This window comes from Acartia tonsa, chromosome 11, assembly GCF_053477335.1.
Source record: "Acartia tonsa isolate MP-2025a chromosome 11, ASM5347733v1, whole genome shotgun sequence".
Classification (NCBI taxonomy): domain Eukaryota; kingdom Metazoa; phylum Arthropoda; class Copepoda; order Calanoida; family Acartiidae; genus Acartia; species Acartia tonsa.
The window spans coordinates 43,129,678-43,150,884 of record NC_137270.1 but is presented as its reverse complement, the minus strand read 5'-3'; the positions used below and the strand labels follow the sequence as shown (position 1 = coordinate 43,150,884).

The 21,207-nt window shown below is 30.2% G+C and overlaps 1 protein-coding gene across 1 annotated transcript in view; it reads left to right on the top strand.

Annotated features, from left to right (window-relative positions):
- metro (membrane palmitoylated protein 7-like protein metro) overlaps positions 1 to 21,207 on the top strand; it is a 59,414-nt gene that overhangs the window by 35,829 nt on the left and 2,378 nt on the right. The window contains exons 14-18 of the mRNA XM_080175915.1: positions 3,184 to 3,262; positions 3,682 to 3,765; positions 5,181 to 5,260; positions 5,894 to 5,957; positions 6,306 to 6,387. Coding sequence (XP_080032041.1) covers positions 3,184 to 3,262; positions 3,682 to 3,765; positions 5,181 to 5,260; positions 5,894 to 5,957; positions 6,306 to 6,387 — 389 coding nt within the window. The remainder of the gene's footprint in view (positions 1 to 3,183; positions 3,263 to 3,681; positions 3,766 to 5,180; positions 5,261 to 5,893; positions 5,958 to 6,305; positions 6,388 to 21,207) is intronic.

Below are 21,207 nucleotides of genomic sequence, written 5' to 3'. Positions count from 1 at the left end.
TTTTGTAAAATTCTTTATCTAAAAGCGGAAATGCATTTTAAGTTAATTAATTTTGACCAATAGGATAGGTGGATTTTAAACTACCTGCGCTCTAATTGGTTGAATGATGTACGTCATCCAATCAGAGCGCAGTTTTTTTAAATCCTCCAATCACAGATGCCAAAATTAATTAACTTAAATTGCATTTCCGCTTTTAGATAAAAAATTATAGAAAAAAACGAATTTTATAAAAAATCCTCAACATTTGATGCAGATTTCAAATCTCCCCCTAACTTTAAAATTCCGGAAAACTTATATTTCTTAATGTTCAGCCGTTGGCCGCTTGCAGTTCTTAAAATTCATAGATTTTTTTTTGAGATAATCGATACCAGGAATATTTTAGCGTGAACTGCACTAGATCCTGAAATTCTTTTATATTTATATGTGTAAAGATTGAGTGTGTGTGTGTGTGTGTGCGTGTAGGTGTGTTGATAGGTGTGTGTGAGTTGTCTTAAATAGATTTGGTAGAGTGTCCTAACCAATTTAGATATTTTCAAGGAGAGAGATAATATTGGACTGTAAACTATAGTGGTACCCAAAGTTTTAAAACAAATTTCTCATTGATTAACTTAAAAACTTTGGGTACTAATATAGATTTTGAGATTTGTAACAAATAGTGGTGTGCAGACTTTTTAACCAATAGATTTAGTCTAAACTAGGGGTAATTTTGTTTATTATAATTATGGATGTACATTAATGTTTAGTCCATTGTCTTATCCCTTACTTTCATTCGATATTTTATTTTATAGTTTTCCTGAATTTTTGCACCTTTCTACTAAGAATATTTTTGTACAAAATCTAAATTTCCCATAAGTTCTGAAACGTGATAATGAGGGAAAGGCAATGAATGTTTAACAAGGATGAAAACATCCATAAAAGCGAAGCACTGAAACGGTAGGACAAACGGACATTAACACTTGTATAGTATCTGAACTGAATAAGCAGAATATAAAAGTATAAGAATGAAGCAATGTGGGTGCGAATGGGGCGTTTGTCCAAATTTAGATATGGAGACCGCTCTTCTATGAGTACTACTAAAAACCTACTTTTACTGCAATACACATAGACATTCTCATCGTCGGTTCGTTTGTTTAGAATGCTTAACCCTCTATTCCCACAAGTATAATACGAATTTGGTTGAGCTGGTGGAAGCTCAACAAAAGACCCACGCGAAGTATTATATTGCTTTAACCTAAGAATAAATGGTTGGTTTTGATATTCGATCAGAATTATATAAGTATATTAAGTATTAAGGAAGGAAAATGTTTTTATAAAGTGTATTTATATTACAAGTGCATGAGTTAAGTATGAAAATATTTACAGGATAAGTGTTAAAATTATAAGTAGAGTAGGACAGAAATGTGCCCTAAGTCCCAAGCAGTGAATTGTGCTAAGTGTTAGAATTCTAACATAAGGCCTGAGCTCAATTCATGCTAAGTACCAAGGGGCCTAAATTTTAACTACAATGCATGCCAAACAACTAAGTCATTACCTTTTAAAGCCAGAAAGAGAAGTTGATGGTAGGGGAGTCAATAAATAACTGAATAAATTTAAGAGGTACATGCTATAACATTAGCTCTGGACCAGGATTTTAGTGTTTGTCTGTACAATTAAATGTCTGTGTGTTAATATGTGACGTAAATCAGGCATGGTTGTAGGCATACATATTTGTACTGATTGTTTACATGATTACTTTAACAATAAATATAATGTCTTTAATAAACATATACTATTAGCAAATCACATACAGATTACCATGAATAGGCTAGCGTTACCCATATATGGTATCATATAGGTAGAGATAGGCCTATGAATGCATAAATTGATACAAATAATGCCTTGGGCCTAGCTAGAGTAATTGTGTCTTGCCCCTGATTGCTACTAGATAATTGCAGGGCACGCGTCAATCAAATATTCATAATCTGCTCTATAAAGTGTTGACTTTATATCAAGCATAGATAGATAGCTGTGGATGCGAAGCATTTCTGTAAAAGTCTTATATGTACGTTCAAAGAATTTGAAAATTGAGGATCGCATCTCCAGCAAAAATGTAAGTAAATTTGTTGAAAAACTGCTTGATACAGGATAATGTTTATGGACATACTTACATTTTTAGGACTTGATTATAGAGTTGCTTCGCTTATAATATTGTTCTTTGTTGTCCCAGGAATCAATATACCAAAAATTATTAGATCACTTAAAAATTTGTTGTTAAAAAAAGTAGAAAAATAACCATGTTTAAAATGAACGTACGGACATTCTGGTTATGATTATAGAGTTGCTACGCTTTCGAAATCGTACCTAACTAGTACAGGAATCATCATGCAAAGTTTGAAATCGATAGGACAATTCTAACATGCCTAAATTAACGAATTAGCTATCTATCTCGGACGGACGGACGGACTGACCCTAATTATAGAAAAGCTTCGCTTTTAAAAATATCAATGAGAATTGTTTACATTTTGTAAATCTGATTTTGAATTATATTGTCCTTACTTTACCTTTTCCCAATAAATATAGAAAGTCTAGATGACCAATCCTATAATGAACCAATAGTAGCACAGTGTAGGAACAATCCGACCATATTGTTAGTTACAACTTAAAAAAAGACACATTCGCAAAGAAAGTACCATTATTATCATCTAATTCATATAAAAAGTCATCTATATGAAGTGGAATTTCTTAAGATAAAGCTTTGCCCGAGAAAAGTATATTGACCAAAATTGTTGTTAGAACATTTCTAATAATTTTCCATTTACTAAAATTTCTTTTTGAGTGTCTGATGGCATAAATCTATTGTTTAAACAATAAATTATATAAAATATACCGACACATATGAGGCCAGAATATTTATGTATTTAACGTTTTATACTTCCATCTATAATTTTAATCTATTAAAAGGGGTAATTTTGTTTTGCATTAAAGAAGATTTAAATAAATTTATCACTCCTAGTTTTGTCCCTTAAGATCTCTGGAATAGATAAGATAGAATAAGATACAATGCCTTTAAATTTGTGGGTACAAATGTAATTTACAGTCCAATGTCCCCTCCCTCTCTAATATATATATTAGCCAGTAATCAAGCGACGATTAGTCTGTGACCGTTAAACTTCCAATCCTTATATTGATAGATTTTTTTTATAGGAGAAGAGAATATTACATGAACGAAACGAGAAGCCTGGCGATAGCGTTAAACCAAACGCTTTCTGTGGAGTAGTAAAAGGTATCTATCCACCTATTTATCCATTTATTTATCCATCTATTTCCCCACCCAGCTTATACAAACAATGAAATTAATTCAAAAAAATATCATGAAACCTATACGTTTTTCAGTTGTTAGTCGTCATCACATAGTAGATTTGACGACTTTTACATCTGCACCCAAAATATTATTTTAGATTTATTTCTGTTGTTGGTTATACTTTATTCCTGCTCCCAACCAATTATTCATCTATCTACCTATCTAAATATACATTATATCTTTCATCTATCAATCCATACATCCATCTATCCATCTAACTCTATCTCTCTATATCTATCTATTCCATATACCTGAAGAAGATTCTGGAATATCTGGAGATGCCTATGGATGTAGCTCAGGTCCCTCTACCTATCTATCTATCCATCTATATATCTATTTAGGACATATACCTGAAGAAGATTCTGGAATATCTGGAGATGCCTATGGATGTAGCTCAGGCCCCTCTACCCCTGGTTGCGGCGCAGGCATATAAACTATGAAGACAGATACTCTATAAGCAGAGAATGTACGCTTAAGTTTAAAAGTACAAGAACAAATATTATATTATTAAAGAAGGTGTATCAACTTTTTTTTTATAGCTAGCCGGTTCTTTTAGTAAGTAGTAGATGTAAAATTTTTCATAGAATTCAGATATGCAATCGATTTTTTTGTAGACCTCTTATTTTTTAAGTAATTTAAGTTTAAAAAAAAAATTAAGTCGATTTTAAGGTACTAAAATGCAACAAAAAAAAAAGAAAGAAAATAGCCATTATGAACAAAAATAGTAAAATCTTTAATTTGACACCTTACTTTTTCAATTCTGTCAGGTAATTATTGAAAAAATCGATTTTTTTAAACCCACGAGAATAAAAACTTTGAACTTGATTTTATTATTTCACAGGTAATAAAATATGGGTTCATATATACCTTTAGAATCAGAAAAATATTACGAATTCATTGTAAGCAAAATTGAAAAAAAAAGTTTACAATATAGTATATAAACTACAATAAAAGGAATTATATGAAAATATCATATTATATTGTACAGGCAACGTCTTAATTCTTGAATTGAGTATAACAATGGGAAGGGGGTAAAGAGGGGGTAAAGAGGGGGTAAAAAAGGGAAGACGATAGTGTTGCCTGAACAAAAAATACAATTGGCCATTTGTTTAATTTTTTATTTTTTAACTTTTTTTCAATTTTGCTTACAATGGATTCGTAATATTTTTCTGATTCTAAAGGTATATATGAACCCATGTTTTTATGTCTGTTTGAGAAAATATTTAGGTCTAAAGTTTTTATTAAACCGAGGTTAAAAAAATAGATTTTTTCAATAATTACTCAACAGAATTTTAAAAGTAAGGTGTCAAATTAAAGATCTTACTATTTTTGTTCTTACTGGCCATTTTCTTCTTTTATTTTGTTGCGTTTTAGTACCTTAAAACCGACTTAATTATTTTTTTAAAAAACTTAAATTACTTAAAAAATAAGAGGTCTACAAAAAAACCGATTGCATATCTGAATTCTATGAAAAATTTTACATCTACTACTTACTAAAAGAACCGGCTAGCTATAAAAAAAAAAGTTGATACACCTTCTTTTATTTATACCTTGATTCTACGGGTTAACAATTCTCTTTTTAATTTTGAGTAGATAAAATATCAGGACACGGCAGCTGCAGCCACCATCAGCCGAAAGGCTTAGAGAAGACTCAAATTCAGCCGTTCTGCTTTCTCAGCCACCTAACAAGCCTCAGCCTTAGTCGCAGCCGCGCGGTTTAAAGAAAACATAAGCCACTTGAAACCTCAGCCGTATTTAGCCGCACTCAGCTACAGTCATCCGCACGTCTGAGTGTGGCTGCGGCTACTTCTCCTGTTTTCTATAGTTTATATGTGACTAGGCAAATCCAAGACAAAGAAAATTATGTATGACCTAACTGAGAATGAGGATTTTGACAGGGAAGAAATACCAACCTATGAGGTAAAATTGGATTAATTATGAATTGGATCTTATGTAGATTGTCATGTAATCTAATAAAGTGAAACTTGTAGCGGGCTAAACTAACAATCAACCCCCCAATCCCCCCCACCCTCCTATTGGATGAACGAAATGACTAATGACGCCAATGTAAATATCAACCGAAAATAACAATTTTTTCACTGTCATAATATCTAAGTTTATTATACAATTCATCCATTTAGTTAAACTGTCATTATTATCAACAGTAGAACTTTTCCACATCTAGGATCTACATAGAAGTCCGTACGTTTATACATTTGTGACGGATAGCTCTGATTCATGTGACAATAAGATACAGTTCAGATAGCGCAGCAACTCTATAATCATCATCTTTCCACGGCTAGTAAAATAAAAAATTACTAGAGGAATTCCAGTTTAGTCGGCCCCGAGGGGCAGATTGTTCGGTATTGATTTTATGTTTTATTTTATTATTTGTGGAAAATTGTCTATAATATGATACGATACATGATTTTTTTTTATGTATTACGAAGAACGGGTTCTAATCAAACGGTTATTAATTGACTTTAAAGCCATACTAGAATTGTATTTACAATTTTTTTTGTATATTTCTAAATGTGTTATATTCATTTTTAGGAAGTTGCGCGTTTGTTTCCAAGAGCCGGGCGCTATAGGCCTATAGTTCTAATTGGTCCTCCAGGTATCTTAAACTTAAATTTCCAGAGATCTTCAGGGACAGAACAATTGACAATAAATTGTTGTAAAATCTACAACCCAAATAACAATAAACAAATTATTAGTATAAAGGTTTGGTAAGTTTGTACAGACCAATCAATAGTAAATAAAGATTAAATGTCCCCAAAATTTTTAAGCAAATGATGAGATAATGTGATTTTAAAACGTAGTGTACCAGTTTAATTAATAGTTTAATGTCCCCTTCATCGATGACTTTTACATTGACTTATTCATTAAGATCCCCGGTTTCAAACCAAATGCAAAATTTTATTGTCTAAAGTTAAATAGCAACAAAATTGTTATTTATTTGTAGGTGTAGGAAGAAATGAATTAAAGAGGCGCCTTATTGCCATGGAACCAGATAGAATTAAAACAACAATTCCTCATACATCTAGGTATAATAATCTATCTATATCTATCTGTCTATCTATCTATATCTATATTTCTGTAGGTCTATCTATCTATCTTATTGCTATGGAACCTGAGAGAATTAAAACAACAATTCCTCATACATCTAGGTACAATAATATATATGTATATCTGTCTACCTATCTATCTGTCTATCTATCTATCTGTCTATCTTATTGCTATGAAACCAGATAGAATTAAAACAACAATTCCTCATACATCTAGGTACAATAATATATATGTATATCTGTCTACCTATCTATCTGTCTGTCCATCTATCTGTCTATCTTATTGCTATGGAACCAGATAGAATTAAAACAACAATTCCTCATACATCTAGGTACAAAAATATATATATATATATATATGTCTATCTATCTATCTGTCTATCTATCTATCTATTTTTCTGTCTATCTTATTGCTATGGAACCTGAGAGAATTAAAACAACGATTCCTCATACATCTAGGTATGATTCTATCTATATCTATCTGTCTATCTATCTGTCTATCTATCTGTCTATCTATCTATATCTATATTTCTATAGGTCTATCTATCTATCTTATTGCTATGGAACCTGAGAGAATTAAAACAACAATTCCTCATACATCTAGGTATGATTCTATCTATATCTATCTATATATCTGTCTCCCAATCTATCTATTTTTCTGTCTATCTTATTGCTATGGAACCAGATCGAATTAAACAACAATTCCTCATACATCTAGGTACAATAATATATATGTATATCTGTCTATCTATATATCTGTCTCCCAATCTATCTATTTTTCTGTCTATCTTATTGCTATGGAACCTGAAAGAATTAAAACAACTATTCCTCATACATCTTGGTACAATAATATACTATACATGTAAATATATCTGTCTACCTATCTATGGTCATGCGTAGATTTTGCATTTGTGTAGATTTTCTGAATAGTAGTATTTCTGAAAAGGTCTAATCATAATCTATTCATAACAGTTCTAATAATATGCTATGCAAACCGATCATAATTTTAAAGAAATTTTATTGTATTAAATACAACTTTTTTCTCATTTTAAGAGTAAATGTATTTTTAAAGGTAAAAACAGATATTTTAAAAATAATTTAAATTTTTTTTTAAATTTAATTTTTGCAAATATTTATTTTTTTTATTTTTTTAAAAACGTGATAGTATCTTGGAGTACTATAAACAATTATAGGTCATTAAATGATAACATAATCAACCTTTACATTACAAGAAAACTTTGTTTGTAAAGATTTAAATAATTTTAGTGGAAACAATTTATTTTTGATTTACTTATCCCTGTATCCCTGAGTAAGGATGAAATTACAAGAAACAGGTGCAGACTGCAGTTTTCAATAATTTATACCATCAGGTTAAAAATTAAAGTCATACCTTTCATGCAAACTCAGCACTTTTAATTATAGTGCTTTAGAATTAGTTTTTTTAGTAGAGTGTTTTTTAATTAGGTTTAAAAAAAGGATTAAAAAATAAAAACAATTTGGGATATTTTCCCTCACATGGACCAAAAATGTTTCTGGTACTTTCAATAGGGCATTTACCCTGCAGGACCCTATGCGTTATTTTGTGTTCACATTTAATGCTATTAACTTTTAAAACTTGTTTGTTAGTTATCCTTGACAGAAAAATTTTGGACAATAAAACACTTCCTGTATGAAAATTAGAGTTGGGGAGTTAATGTAATTAGGAAAAGCAGATGAATTTCAAATAAACATATATATTACCATACTAGCATATTAGCATAAACAAGCTAAAGATAATTTTTTTCTTATACCTTTTTAAAAAATTATTATTTTATGAAAATCATATCGAATTATAATTCAATTCAAGTTTTAGCTAAGATTTTCTAAATCTACGGATCGACTTTTCTATGAAAATATCTAAAAAAAAGCAGTGGCGTGCACAGTGATTCACCAGGAGTTGGTGCAACCGTTAGCGATTGAAAAAAGTGAAAGACAGGCCTTCCCAATATTAGTTTTAAGGGGAGCGTTGACACCCTTCTACACAATCCTAACACATGCCACTGATATCGCGTATTTTCCACATTTTTAGGACAAATTAAAATAAAATTTATGTTCAGATCCTTAACTTTACGAGGGGGAGGAGTAATGTAATTAATAATGAGGAGAATACCAATACAAGATGTTATGTTAAGTTGGCAGCGCAGCTACATTATAAAAATGATCTTCAAACAACATAACATTTAAAAGTAAAATAGGAGAAATTTTGATTTTAAAACTTTTACAACAAAAAAAAAGATCTCTGCCTCTTGAGCCATGTTTTAGTACATAAATTATCTTAAAAATTGTGTATTATTTATGTGATTTAACATCTCATCACACAAATTATTATCTACGTCCATGAATCAGGAATGTCCTTGTTAATTTGTCTCATTTTACTCTGCACGTCTATTGACATTTTTAAAAGCGAAGGTTTTCTATAATTAGGGTCGGTCCGTCCTTAACGGATAGCTTTTTTGTTAATTTAAACATGTTATAATTTTTTTAACAGATATCAAACCTTGTATGGTTATTTCTATAACAATTAGGTATGATTTAGGAAACGTAGCATTTCTATAATCGTTAACAGAAAGTCAGTACGTCCATTTTAACATGCTATTTTTTTTAAATTTTGACAGCAAATTTTACTATATGATATAATTATCCTGATTTTTACCTATTACAACAAGGTACAATGATATAAGCAATTCATCTCTATAATCAAGTCCTAAGAATGTAAACATGGCCTTACACATTATCCTGTATTTAAGCATTTTTGCCAAAAATATACTTACAATTTTATTTAGACATATACATTTATATTAAATTTATTTAGTTTTGATACTCTACAAGTGTTAATGTTTGTTTGTCCTATTGTTTCAGAGCTTCACTTTTATGGATGTTGTAATCCTTGTTAGAATATAAACTTGAGATAACTAAACAAGTTGAGTTTCTAATTAAACAAGGATAACAACATTCATAAAAGCATAGCTCAATAAATCAAATACACTCACATAAACACATGTAGAGTAATAGGACATTAAATGTCAAGTTCGGACAAAAATTAATTAATTAAAGGGTAATTATTATGGATATACCAATCTTTTAAGACTTGCTTGTAAATATGCTTCGCTTAGAACATTAAAAAAACGACGGGAGGGGACATTGTGCTGTTTTTAAATTAGTCTCCAATATAATAATGTTTTATTCAGTTTTGGAGACTTCTATTGAATTTGATTGGTTGGTGCATTAAATTAAATGTCCGAATGTTTCAACCACTAATTGTGATCTACAGAAGGGGTAATTTTGTGTTTAATTATTGCATTTTTATAAAAATTTATATTTCATTGTCTTATCCCTTTAGATCCCTGACAAAAAAGTAGGAGTTACATTATAAATGGCGGGACAAAACAACCCATACAGATTATATATTTTGGGGCGAAGCTACTTTAAAAATAAGATTTTAAATTACAGTAATCAATGATATGTATTAATACCCTTATAAATAAATTTTATCCTATGCAAATATCAAATATGGACGATAGATTGACGTACATTCCAGATGATGATTAAACAAGGATGACAACATCCATTAAAGCGAAGCTCTAAAATGGTACGACAAACGAACATTAAAACAAGTAGAGTGTCATGATAATTTAATATAGGAATCATCATGAAAAGTTTGAAATTGATTGGACAATTTACACCTGTTTATATTAACGAAAAGAGCTAACTGTCCCAGACAAACGGACGGTCAGACTGACTCTGAATTAAGAATTAATGAAAGTACTCAACATTTCAGATTAAAGATATTTATGAATCTTCATGAAATTTTGAAATAAATAGGACACTTCTAACATGCCAAAAAAAATCATAGAATTGTTATATCATAAAAAGAAATGTTGCTAGAAAGATAATTAGGGTCTACCGGTCCGTCCGTCCGTAACAGGTAACTCTTATCGTTAGTTTAGGCATGTTAGAGTTGTCCTATCAATTTCAAACATTGTGTGGTGATTCCCGTATTAGTTGGGTACGATTTAGAAAGGAAATAATCGTTTTCATAATGTCCGTACGTCCATTTAAAACATGATGATTTTTTACAACAATTTTTCATGAGATATTATTATCCTTTTCGTCTAAATAAAGAGGTCCTACGTTTTCTGAAACATACCCAAATGTTAAAGAAATCAGCATACAAAGTTGGAAATCAATAAGAAAATTATAATATGCCTAAATAAACAATAAGAGTTACGGATAGAAGACTTACGAACCAAACCTAATTTAAAAAAAAAAAACTTGGATTATCATATTATACGTAACAAAAAGTTAAAAAAAAACAGCATGCTGTAAGGTGACGCATAGACTATAAAAGCTATCCGTTATTGACTGGTAGACTGAAGGAACGACTTACTCAAATAAAAGAAATCTTTGTTTAAATCCATTCATAACAAGTATATTCAAATATTTATAGTGGTTACGTATTACGTAATGATTAAAGTTTCTAATTTAATAACAAGGATAACAACATCCATATAAAATTGGCCAAATAAATCAGACGGATTCATATATAAAAACATTAAATATTAATAATTTATAGAAGTCCGGACAAAAATTGATTAATTAAAGGGCGTTTTATTTTGACGTACTTTTTAAAAAAGCGAATCTTTTCTATAATTAGGGTCGGTCCGTCCGTAACGGATAGCTTTTTTACGTTAATTTAGGCATGTTAGAATTTTCCTATCGATTTCAAACTTTGCATGGTGATTCCTGTAGTAGTTAGGTACGATTTAGAAAGCGTAGCAACTCTATAATCATTACAAGAACGTCCGTACGTCCATTTTAAACATATTGAATTTTTTACTTTTTTAACGAGCGGATGCGCTTTGTTTTGAGCAACGGTCGTGAGTTAAATTGAAAACTACTATGTACTAGCAGAGAAAAACCTTTCCTATTTACAGACGGAATGATCGACAATCAAATTATTGAGTAGCTTCACTCAAAGAGAGAGAGTGCGGGGGGGGGGCAATGGGCTATTTATTACACTAGTCAAAAAACCAAAAGTTTTATAATAATGTTTTCTTATTCGTTGGCTTAACATCTTTGGGATCTTTTTATAACTTTGTTAAGTTGAGTGTTCAAACGTTTCAACCACTAATTATAACCTAAAAGAGGGTTAATTTTGGGTATTTATGTTGGGGATGTACACTCAGGCATAGGCTAGGTAGCATTAGATTTTAAAAAATTGAAAAATTTTGTGGTCAGTCCATATTTGGACTCAAATATCAATATATCTACCCAGGTTATCATTCGTATAGGTGGAAATTTTTTTTCGTATATCATTTTGTTTACAATAGTATATATGGTCTTACTCTAAAATTGTATCAATTTTGTTATACTATAGTATAGAAAATTTGTTGGTTCTACGAAAGTATATCATCGTTATGCAATAATTCTTACGAGAGTACGAGAAATTTTGTTAGTACTAGAGACATATATTATATACGAAAGCCATTTTTCGGCCGTGATCCAGTGGGTTAGAAAATTAGTACGAGGCGGTAAAAATTAATACGAATAAAAATTAGTACAAAGCACAAAAAATGTATACGACAAATTTAAAAGAAAAAATTTAGGACCCCTTGCAAATTTCGTACGACATTTAAAAAATTGATACGAAGGGATGCAAAAGTAAGCCCAAAATGTTTACATTTCTATCTAAAAGTACTACCAATTTTGTAATTTTTATGTGATGCCATCCAGACAGTTTGAACAGAATCAGATTTCCTCAAAAAATATTATTGAGTTAAAGGGATATATTTCCATGTGTTTAACTCTGTTTTAGCATAATAAGAGTACTTGGAATATTCTCATCCCTTGCTTCATAAATAGAAGTAGGGTGAAAAATTTTATTTTCAACTCTATCATGACTTGTCTTAACTCAAAACTAGATTTGATTGACTTACCTCTATAGTTTAAATTTTGTAACTATTAAAATCAAAATATTTCAAAATATTGAAAAAAAACAATTAAAAGGGAAACAAATTTAAATAAGATTAACTTCTTGCATTTTTAAACAACCATATATTTAAAAAAAAAACCAAAAAATAAAGTTTTTCTAAAAAGTAAGAGACATTTAGCGGCGAAAATTTTAACTATATAAGGTAGAAAATTGTTACAATCCATTTAAAATGTGCATTGCAAAGTGAATAAAAGCCAGCTCGCCACAATTTTATACACAGGGAGGGAGGGGACTTTGGGCTGTTTTTTACACTAGTCCCCAAAGTCTTAGTATTGTTTGTTTGCTTAACAACTTTGGGTACTTTTATTGAATTTTCATTGGATGGTTCACAACTTGAATATCATTTATTTGATAGTTTGTTCTTCCAGTAGGAGGGGAGGGGTGGGGTAAAGTGGGTTCTTTGTTTGTTCTTTTAGCCAGCTACAAGTTTCACTTTATTAAAGTACATGATAATCTGGTGTAAAATCCATTTAATAATAACCCATTATATAATACTAGCAGTTACGCCCCTAGAATCTTGTGGCTCTGTATTTAAAGGGGAGAGAAAAAGCCTAAAACCCAGGGATCGGAAGCCGCGCGTAAGCCGCGTGTAAGCCTCAGTGAAATCGTCATTTTATCACTATAAATTTAGCTGGATGTATAAAACTGTCTCTTTAGTAGACAATCCTTCTTTCAAAAATTTCTTTTTCTGCTCACAAGCAGGTTTAAAACTGAGGCTTATGCGCGGCTGAGGCGCGGCTTCCGAACCCTGCTAAAACCTTCCCAAAACTTAAAATAGAATAGCATAAAACCAATCTACGACTGAAAATAAAATAGCCTAAAACCATCACAAGACAAATATTAGGCTTACCTGAAATAGAAAGCCTGATCAGTAGTTATTGAGATCTTAATTTTCAGAACATAAAGCCTTACTGCTTTACATAATATAGAATTCTTCTTTTATATTTCTCTATGTATATCTTTTTAAAAGAGAAGCTTTTCTATATTTAGCGTCAGTCCGTACGTCCGTCCGTACGTAACAGATAGCTTTTTTATGTTAATTTAGGCAAGTTATAATAGTCCTATTGATTTTAAACTTTTCAAAATGATACCTGCGGAGGTACGATTTAGAAAGCGTAGCAACTCTATAATCGTTACCAGAATGTCCGTATGTCCATTTTAAACATTGTGATTCTTAACTTTTTTAACAACAAATATTTATGTTATATAATCATCGGATAGATATAATTTTTGGAGTACTGATTCCTATTACAATAAGGTACCAAGATTTCAAGCAAAGCAATTCTGTAATCAAGTCCTAAAAATGCCAGTATGTCCTTAAACAGAATTCTGTATTTTAATAAGTTTTACAACAAATATACATATATTTTTTTCAAAACTTTTATATTTCTATTTTGTAAATAAAGTTCTGACACTCTATAAGGGTTAATGTTCGTCTGTCCTACCGTTTCAGAGCTTAGCTTTTATGGCTGATGTCATCCTTGTTATTATTCACTTGCAGCAGGGGCGTCCAAGCTTTTTTATTTGGGGGGGGGGGGGGGGGGTAAAATTTTGAAAATACAAATTTGGGGGGGGGGGGGTAATCTTTATTTTATAGAGGTATTTTTTTGGGGGGGGGGGTAAAAATTGAAAATCCAAAATTTTGGGGGTGACCCTCAAATTCATTTTGGGGGGGTAATCACCCCATTGCCACCCCCCCCCCCTTGGACGTCTATGTGCAGCTGCCCCCCTTTTAGTGTAATAAGGCGACATAAAAATAGCCTCTACCATCTAGGGGCTTAAATCTAAAAATAAGATAGCATAAAACCATCACAGGACCTATGTGAACCTTCCCTTAAAAGAAGAATTCAATCAGTTCAGTAGTCTATGTAATCTTAAGCTTTAGGCAAAAAAATCGTTACTACTTTATATAATAAGATTAAGAGTCTTTCCAGGTTGTTCTTAGTATAGGTAGAATTTTTTTGTATTATGAAAATTATACAAAACATAAATAAGTACTATTGTATTATTTTTTTGTAATTTTGTACAGTCCATTTTTGTACTTAAAAAAAACCAAGAAACAAAATTGAAATAATAGAGTTAGACAATATTTAAAAAAAAAAAAAATTTCTAAAAAGTGAAAGACACCTAGCAACAAAAATTTGAACTATATCAGGTAGAATTTTTTTTTATTATGAAAATTATACAAAATATACAAAAGTACTATTGTATTATTTTTGTAATTTTGTACTGTCCTTTTTTTTGGCTAAGTCCCTTAATCTTTTTCTTGTACATGTTGTATCAATTTTGTCTACAATAGTACTTTTATGTTTAATAGTAACATATTTAATTTTTGTATATGTTGTACACTTTTTCAATTATCAGGCTAAGTCCCAAAATTTTTTACTTAAAAAAAAATTTGTACTCAAAAATAAAATTAAAATTGTAGAATTAAACAATTTTTTTGTCAAATTCTAAATTTTTTTTCATATTCAAAAAATGTTTTTAAAAATATTTCCTAAGTCCTCAGTTTTGGAACTTATCAAAATTTAGGTTATTGTATGTTTTTGGTTGTCCAATTGTATACATTTTTAAAATTTTGTTAGAGTCAAAATATTGGAATATTGGAAAATATTTTTGAAATATACTATCATACAAAAAAAATTATACAATAAATACTATGTTCATTTTTAGGCAAAGTCCTAAAATTTTGACTTAGCCAAATTTCCAAAACTTTGTACTATTGTATAAAAAAATTAATATAATAAGCATAAAACAAAAAACTGTTTTAAATCCACAAATTATAACCTAATTATTTTTGTTACTTTAGTATACATATTAAAATATTCAGTAAAGTAAAAAATGTTTGGACTCTGCCAAATTTTTGAAATAAATACTATTGTACAAAAAATAAATACAAGATATACAATCAGGAAAATGGTATTAGTACGAAAATGAAAAAAAAAGTTTACAACATATACAAAAAAAAATATACTAATTAGTAAAAAAACCCAGAAAAGTACTATTGTATACAAAATTGATACAACATGTACAAGGGGACTTTGCCAAAAAAAATTTACTGTACAAAGTTTTTAAAAAATTGATACAATAGTACTTTTGTATGTTTTGTATAATTTTTATAATACAAAAAATCAATTCTACCTATACTAAGGACAACCTGGGTAATGGGTTTAAATATTAAATTTTTCGTTCACAAAGGAAGTATTAATTAACACCTAAATTTATAATTTTGTTCAGAGAGGAAGGGTTTATATTTTCAATATTAATATTGGAATAAAAATATTCATTTTTGTGGTCAGTAAAGGCAATAAAATAATAAACAAATTTATGAATTTCTTGGGTTGGCCAGTTTTCGTTACGTGGGGGGAAGGGGGAAATTTTACAACCTCACAGATTTTTTATGACCTCTAGGTAAAACACCAAATTAATAAATATTTTGAATAATAATCACGAAATCTGAACATCAATAAATGCCAATACATAGTAGAATTACTTTTATCATTTTTACCTTTTTTAATCTAAAACTCTCACTGTTAGATGTATGTAATAATAGATCATTGGGTATATACATCAACTTATCTTCCATTGTCTTATCAAAGAAATCTTTAATACGATGCGATAATTATTAATACATCAATTTATCGTGCATTGTCTTATCTCTTGAATAAAAGTTTTAAAACAAGAATTACAACATCCATAAAAGCGAAGCGAAGTTTATATACAATTGAGTCCATACATACTAACATATTACTGACAACAACATCCATACGTATTAAAATATTTTATGAATTTTAGTTTAGTCATTTTTAGGGTCTTTATCAAGCTAAATATCTGAGTACCCATTAGACTGATTGAGTTCTGCCTTTATAAAATAATAACACTGGTTTTCGCCTATTTTATTAGTGTTGTGGTTCTTTGATTTTAGACTTGATTTGAAATGTTATAGTATAAATGAGTGTGCATTCACCTCTGTATATAATCACGTTCACTTGCTGTTTTATATTCGCAAAAAGACACAATAGCAAATTGATTCAAGACATGCTGTTTTTTCAATTATAAGAAATTTGAAGTTTATACTAATTGGATTTATTATTACTTAGATCTTACGCAAGATTATCCTGTACTCTAATGAAGTGAAACTTGTAGCTGTCTAATATAACGATGCCCCTATCTAGCCCCTTTAACCTGCCCAATCCCCTTCTACTAGGTAAACGATGTCAATGATGTCCATTAAAGCAACCTAAATTAACGACTATTTTCCTCCTGCCATAATATGCACGTAAAAATGTAAATGAAATGTGGAAGGGAATGGTCACCAAGTACATGATAGTAATTAAAGTTTATCCATATCGGACCATGTATTTACCTTGTGAGGAAGGGGACATTGGACTGTAAATTATAATAGTACCCAGTGCTTTAAATCACGTTCTTTTATCTTTTTTAATTGATGAAGGTTAATTTTGTTTATCTTGATTGGAGAGTGTTCATCATTCTGTTATGCTGAAACTCATATCAACAAAGCTGCCTGATAATTTTGAAAGATAAAACATTCCTCTCAGTTCCAAAGTTGATTAATCACATAAGTCTAGGAGTCTAAAAAAGGGGGGACGGGGCCACTGGGTAAAGAGACTTGAAAAATTACTGTCTGTAATACGATGGAAATTCTATATGGCTTTAGCTTGGACAATATACTCCCCCCCTCCCCTATTTAAGAAGGGTTGACCGATATGAAATTCTATATGGCTTTAGCTTTGACAATATACTCCCCCCTTCCCCTATTTGAGAAAGGTTGACCGATATATGAACCCTCCCCCCCCCCCCAAGGATAACAACACTAGACATATGGAAATTAGGAAATAATAAATAAATTCCCCTCCCCTCTTTAATAAACGAAGCCTTTTTATAATTTGTGTTGGTTATAGACGTCAGTCTGTCCATCATAAATATGTTAGTATTGTATAGAATTTATAGAATTAGAAAGCATAGCAATACTTACTTATAATTTGATTATACTTATACATTTATGTTAATGTTTCGCTTTAACGGATATTGTCATCCTTCATTTACATTTTTCTGTGATCTAATTAACCGATGATCTGATTTTTCGGACCGACTCTTATTATAGAAAAGCTTCGCTTTTAAAGACAAGAAACTCAAAATTTCTCTGAGAAAGAATGTTTAAGATATGAAATGATACAGAAAAAGGATGCCGATGGATTAGGTGGGAGAGGGGGGGTTACGACTTAAGGTTGATATTCTTAATACCCCTCCCCCAATTCTTATTTCAAATTACGTGTTTACGGCATTTACGGCCATTTACCTGGCATAATGAAATTAATTAATTTTAGTAGGTAACAAGGATAACAAAATCCATATTAGCGAATTATTATTTAAATAAAACTTAATTAAGCAAGGATGACAACAAAACTTCATTTTTAATTCTATTAGACCTTAATGATAGAGTAAAGAAACTTCGTGAATAAAGAAAGATAAGAATTTATATAATTAAAAATGCGGACATTTTAAAAATTGAAATTTTGCGGCTTGTGTTAATAGTAGAAAAATCTATAAATTTTTCCAAATATTTAAGTGAACTACATATACCGGCCCAATGATGATTCACATCATCCGCCTTCCCTCCCCCCCCCCCCCCCCAACCCACCCTCCCAAAAAAACATTTTAACCAAAGTACAGGAAATGAGGTTAAAAATTGAGCACGTACATACATTTATAGGATTAGGATTAGGGGGGGGGGGGGGTTATTCATTATTCCATTTATTAATAAAAGTTTTGAGGGAGGGCCATAAATAACCCAATACTAATACTTTAATAACAAGGATGACAACATCCATAAAAGCGAAGCACTGAAACTGTAGGACAAACGAACATTAACACTTGTATAGTGTCAGAACTGAATAATCACAATATACAAGTTGAAGCAAAAGTGTAAATTTGTTGAAAAACTGCTTGATACAGGATAATGTTTTGGACATACTTACATTTTTAAAAGTTGATTATAGAGTTGCTTTGCTTGAAACATTATACTTTGTTGTCCAAAGAATTGAAGTTTGAAATCGATAGGACAATTCTAACATGCCTAAATTGACTAAAAAAGCTATCTGTTTGTGACGGACGGAGGTACGGACGGACCGACTCTAATTATAGAAAAACTTCGCGTTTTAAAAGTTCTCATAGGTAGACATTAGACGAAGCTTTTCTATAATTTGTCCGTCTGTGCTCCATTAATTCATGCATGCTAGTATTATTTAGATTTAGAAAGAGTAGCAACTATGTAATACTTTTTGTTTATACATATACATTTATGTTAATGTTTGATTGTACTACCATTTCGCTTTTATGGATGTTGTCATCCTTTCATATTATGGAAGTAACTTTGGATACTAATGTAATTAACAGCTCAATTTCTCCTCCCTCCCTATGTATTACAGACAGTTTTCCGCGGATATTTAAATAGATAGTAATTTAGATAATTACTAGCGGTTTCGTTGACTTTAATTAACTAGTTATTTATCGCATCATATTATAGACATTTTTCCGTGGATTTTAAATTTGAAACAAAAAAATTATAACAGGAAAAAGGTTAAATTAAAACTAAATAGAATTATATTAAGATATGCCTAGATGTTAAAAACTAATAGTGTGCTAAAAGGGGGGATGGAGTTTCACTTTTATGTAATATTCTAATATTGCATTTTATTACAGACAGTTTTCCGCAGATATTAAGAAATAAAGTACCCAAATTTGAATAATTATAATGATACCCAAACTTGTATAAAACTTGAATAATATATATCTTGGAGAGATTTGGTGTTTTTAAATGGTAAATATATACTCGGATTTTTATTGCTCTGATTAGCATTTAATTATTTTTAATAAACTTGTAAAATCATAAAGTTCATGAGAAGTTTGGAGATTAGTAATAAAGGGTTAGAAATTAAAAAAATAGGATGTCTAGGGCAATAAAATCCTGACCTGATTTTTTAATATTTTTATTCGGCCAAAATATTAAAATTTCCAGTCAATTTCACACGTCCCTAAATATCAATATTTTAATGGTAATTAACACCTTCATATTATTTTTTATTAAATTTCTACCCAGCATATGCCTGTGTACACTAATTTATTGGCCATTGTCTTATTCCTTTAAATCCCTGAGCTTTCTCAGACAGGTGAGAAATGTTTCTTATAGTGTTTTATTATGGTGTTTTATTCTTAAAACAAAATAAATGTTCTTTGAATTAAAAGAAACAAAGTATATAGTTCTATGAGAACTTGTGACTAGCAGTTATAGAAAAATTAAAAAGTAAAGAAAGACAGCACAAAATGATTATGTAAATGCATTAAAATTCAGCAATAAGACCTATAACATATCGGTAAGAAATTACTAATTTTGTAAAACAATAATACATGAATATTTGCTGTAGTGTTTATTTGTCGCTGTGTATGAAACCCATATCAAGTTACTACTATTATTGGACATTTAGTGTGAATTCGAAACAGTCAAGAAAAACGTTACTGGATAATATAGACTTAGAGTTGACTAAATTTTTTAAAGTCTTTTATACTTTATATAAGAAACAAAACATTGAAAATAATAACTTTTCATTTTGGTATTCCCTAAATTCATTGGAGACGCTTCAATATTTTGACTAAAAGATTAGAAGCAATCTTTTCTAATTATTGAGTATTGTAAGATAATTTTGTCTCTTTTTTACACAATTATTTTTATTATCATTTGCCAATCAAAAAGAATTGAAATTGTATAAACACCATGTAATATCATATTACTTCCGTTCACTATTGTCGATTAGGAAGGGTGTTTACATGGGGCGTAGAAGGGGATTAGAGACCACCTTTTTTTAAAATTCAGGATTGGTTTAACTTCCAGAATACAACCAAATTGAATCTTCAAAATTTTTAATATCTCAAAAAACATTGACAAGAAATTTTATTGTAAGGTATTTTTCAAAGGTTTTACCCTTTTGGCACTTAAAGGAGAGAGTATATTCGATAAAAAAAATATCCTAAATTTGAAGAGAATACCAAAAAAAGGAAACTTTGCCATTTTTTATCTATTTAGCTTAGATCTGAACTTCTTGATATCATTTTAGATTTTTTTTAGTTAATAAGTGATCATATCAAATAGCCCCACTTTTTTTGGATTTTGAATATTCCCCTGCCCCCACGCAGTCTATTCGTTTTTTCTATACTTATGTCCATTCAGAAAATCTATTTCAGAAAGTCTATAGTCAATCCTATCTATCTGTCTATCTATCTATCTATCTATCTATCTATCTATCTATCTATCTATCTATCTATCTGTCTATCTATCTGTCTATCTGTCTATCTGTCTATCTATCTGTCTATCTATCTGTCTATCTATCTGTCTATCTGTCTATCCGTCTGAATAGCTATCTATCTAACTAGGCCACAGAAGCAAAGAGAGGTGCAAGGACAGGATTACTATGTTTATCTATCTATCTATCTATTTATATATCTATCTATTTATCTATCCAGGCCACAGAAGCAAAGAGAGGTGCAAGGACAGGATTACTATGTTTATCTATCTATCTATCTATCTATCTATCTCTTTATCTATCACGGCCACAGAAGCAAGGAGAGGTGCAAGGGCAGGATTACTATGTTTATCTATCTATCTATCTATATATCTATCTATTTATCTATCACGGCCACAGAAGCAAGGAGAGGTGCAAGGGCAGTATTACTATGTTTATCTATCTATCTAT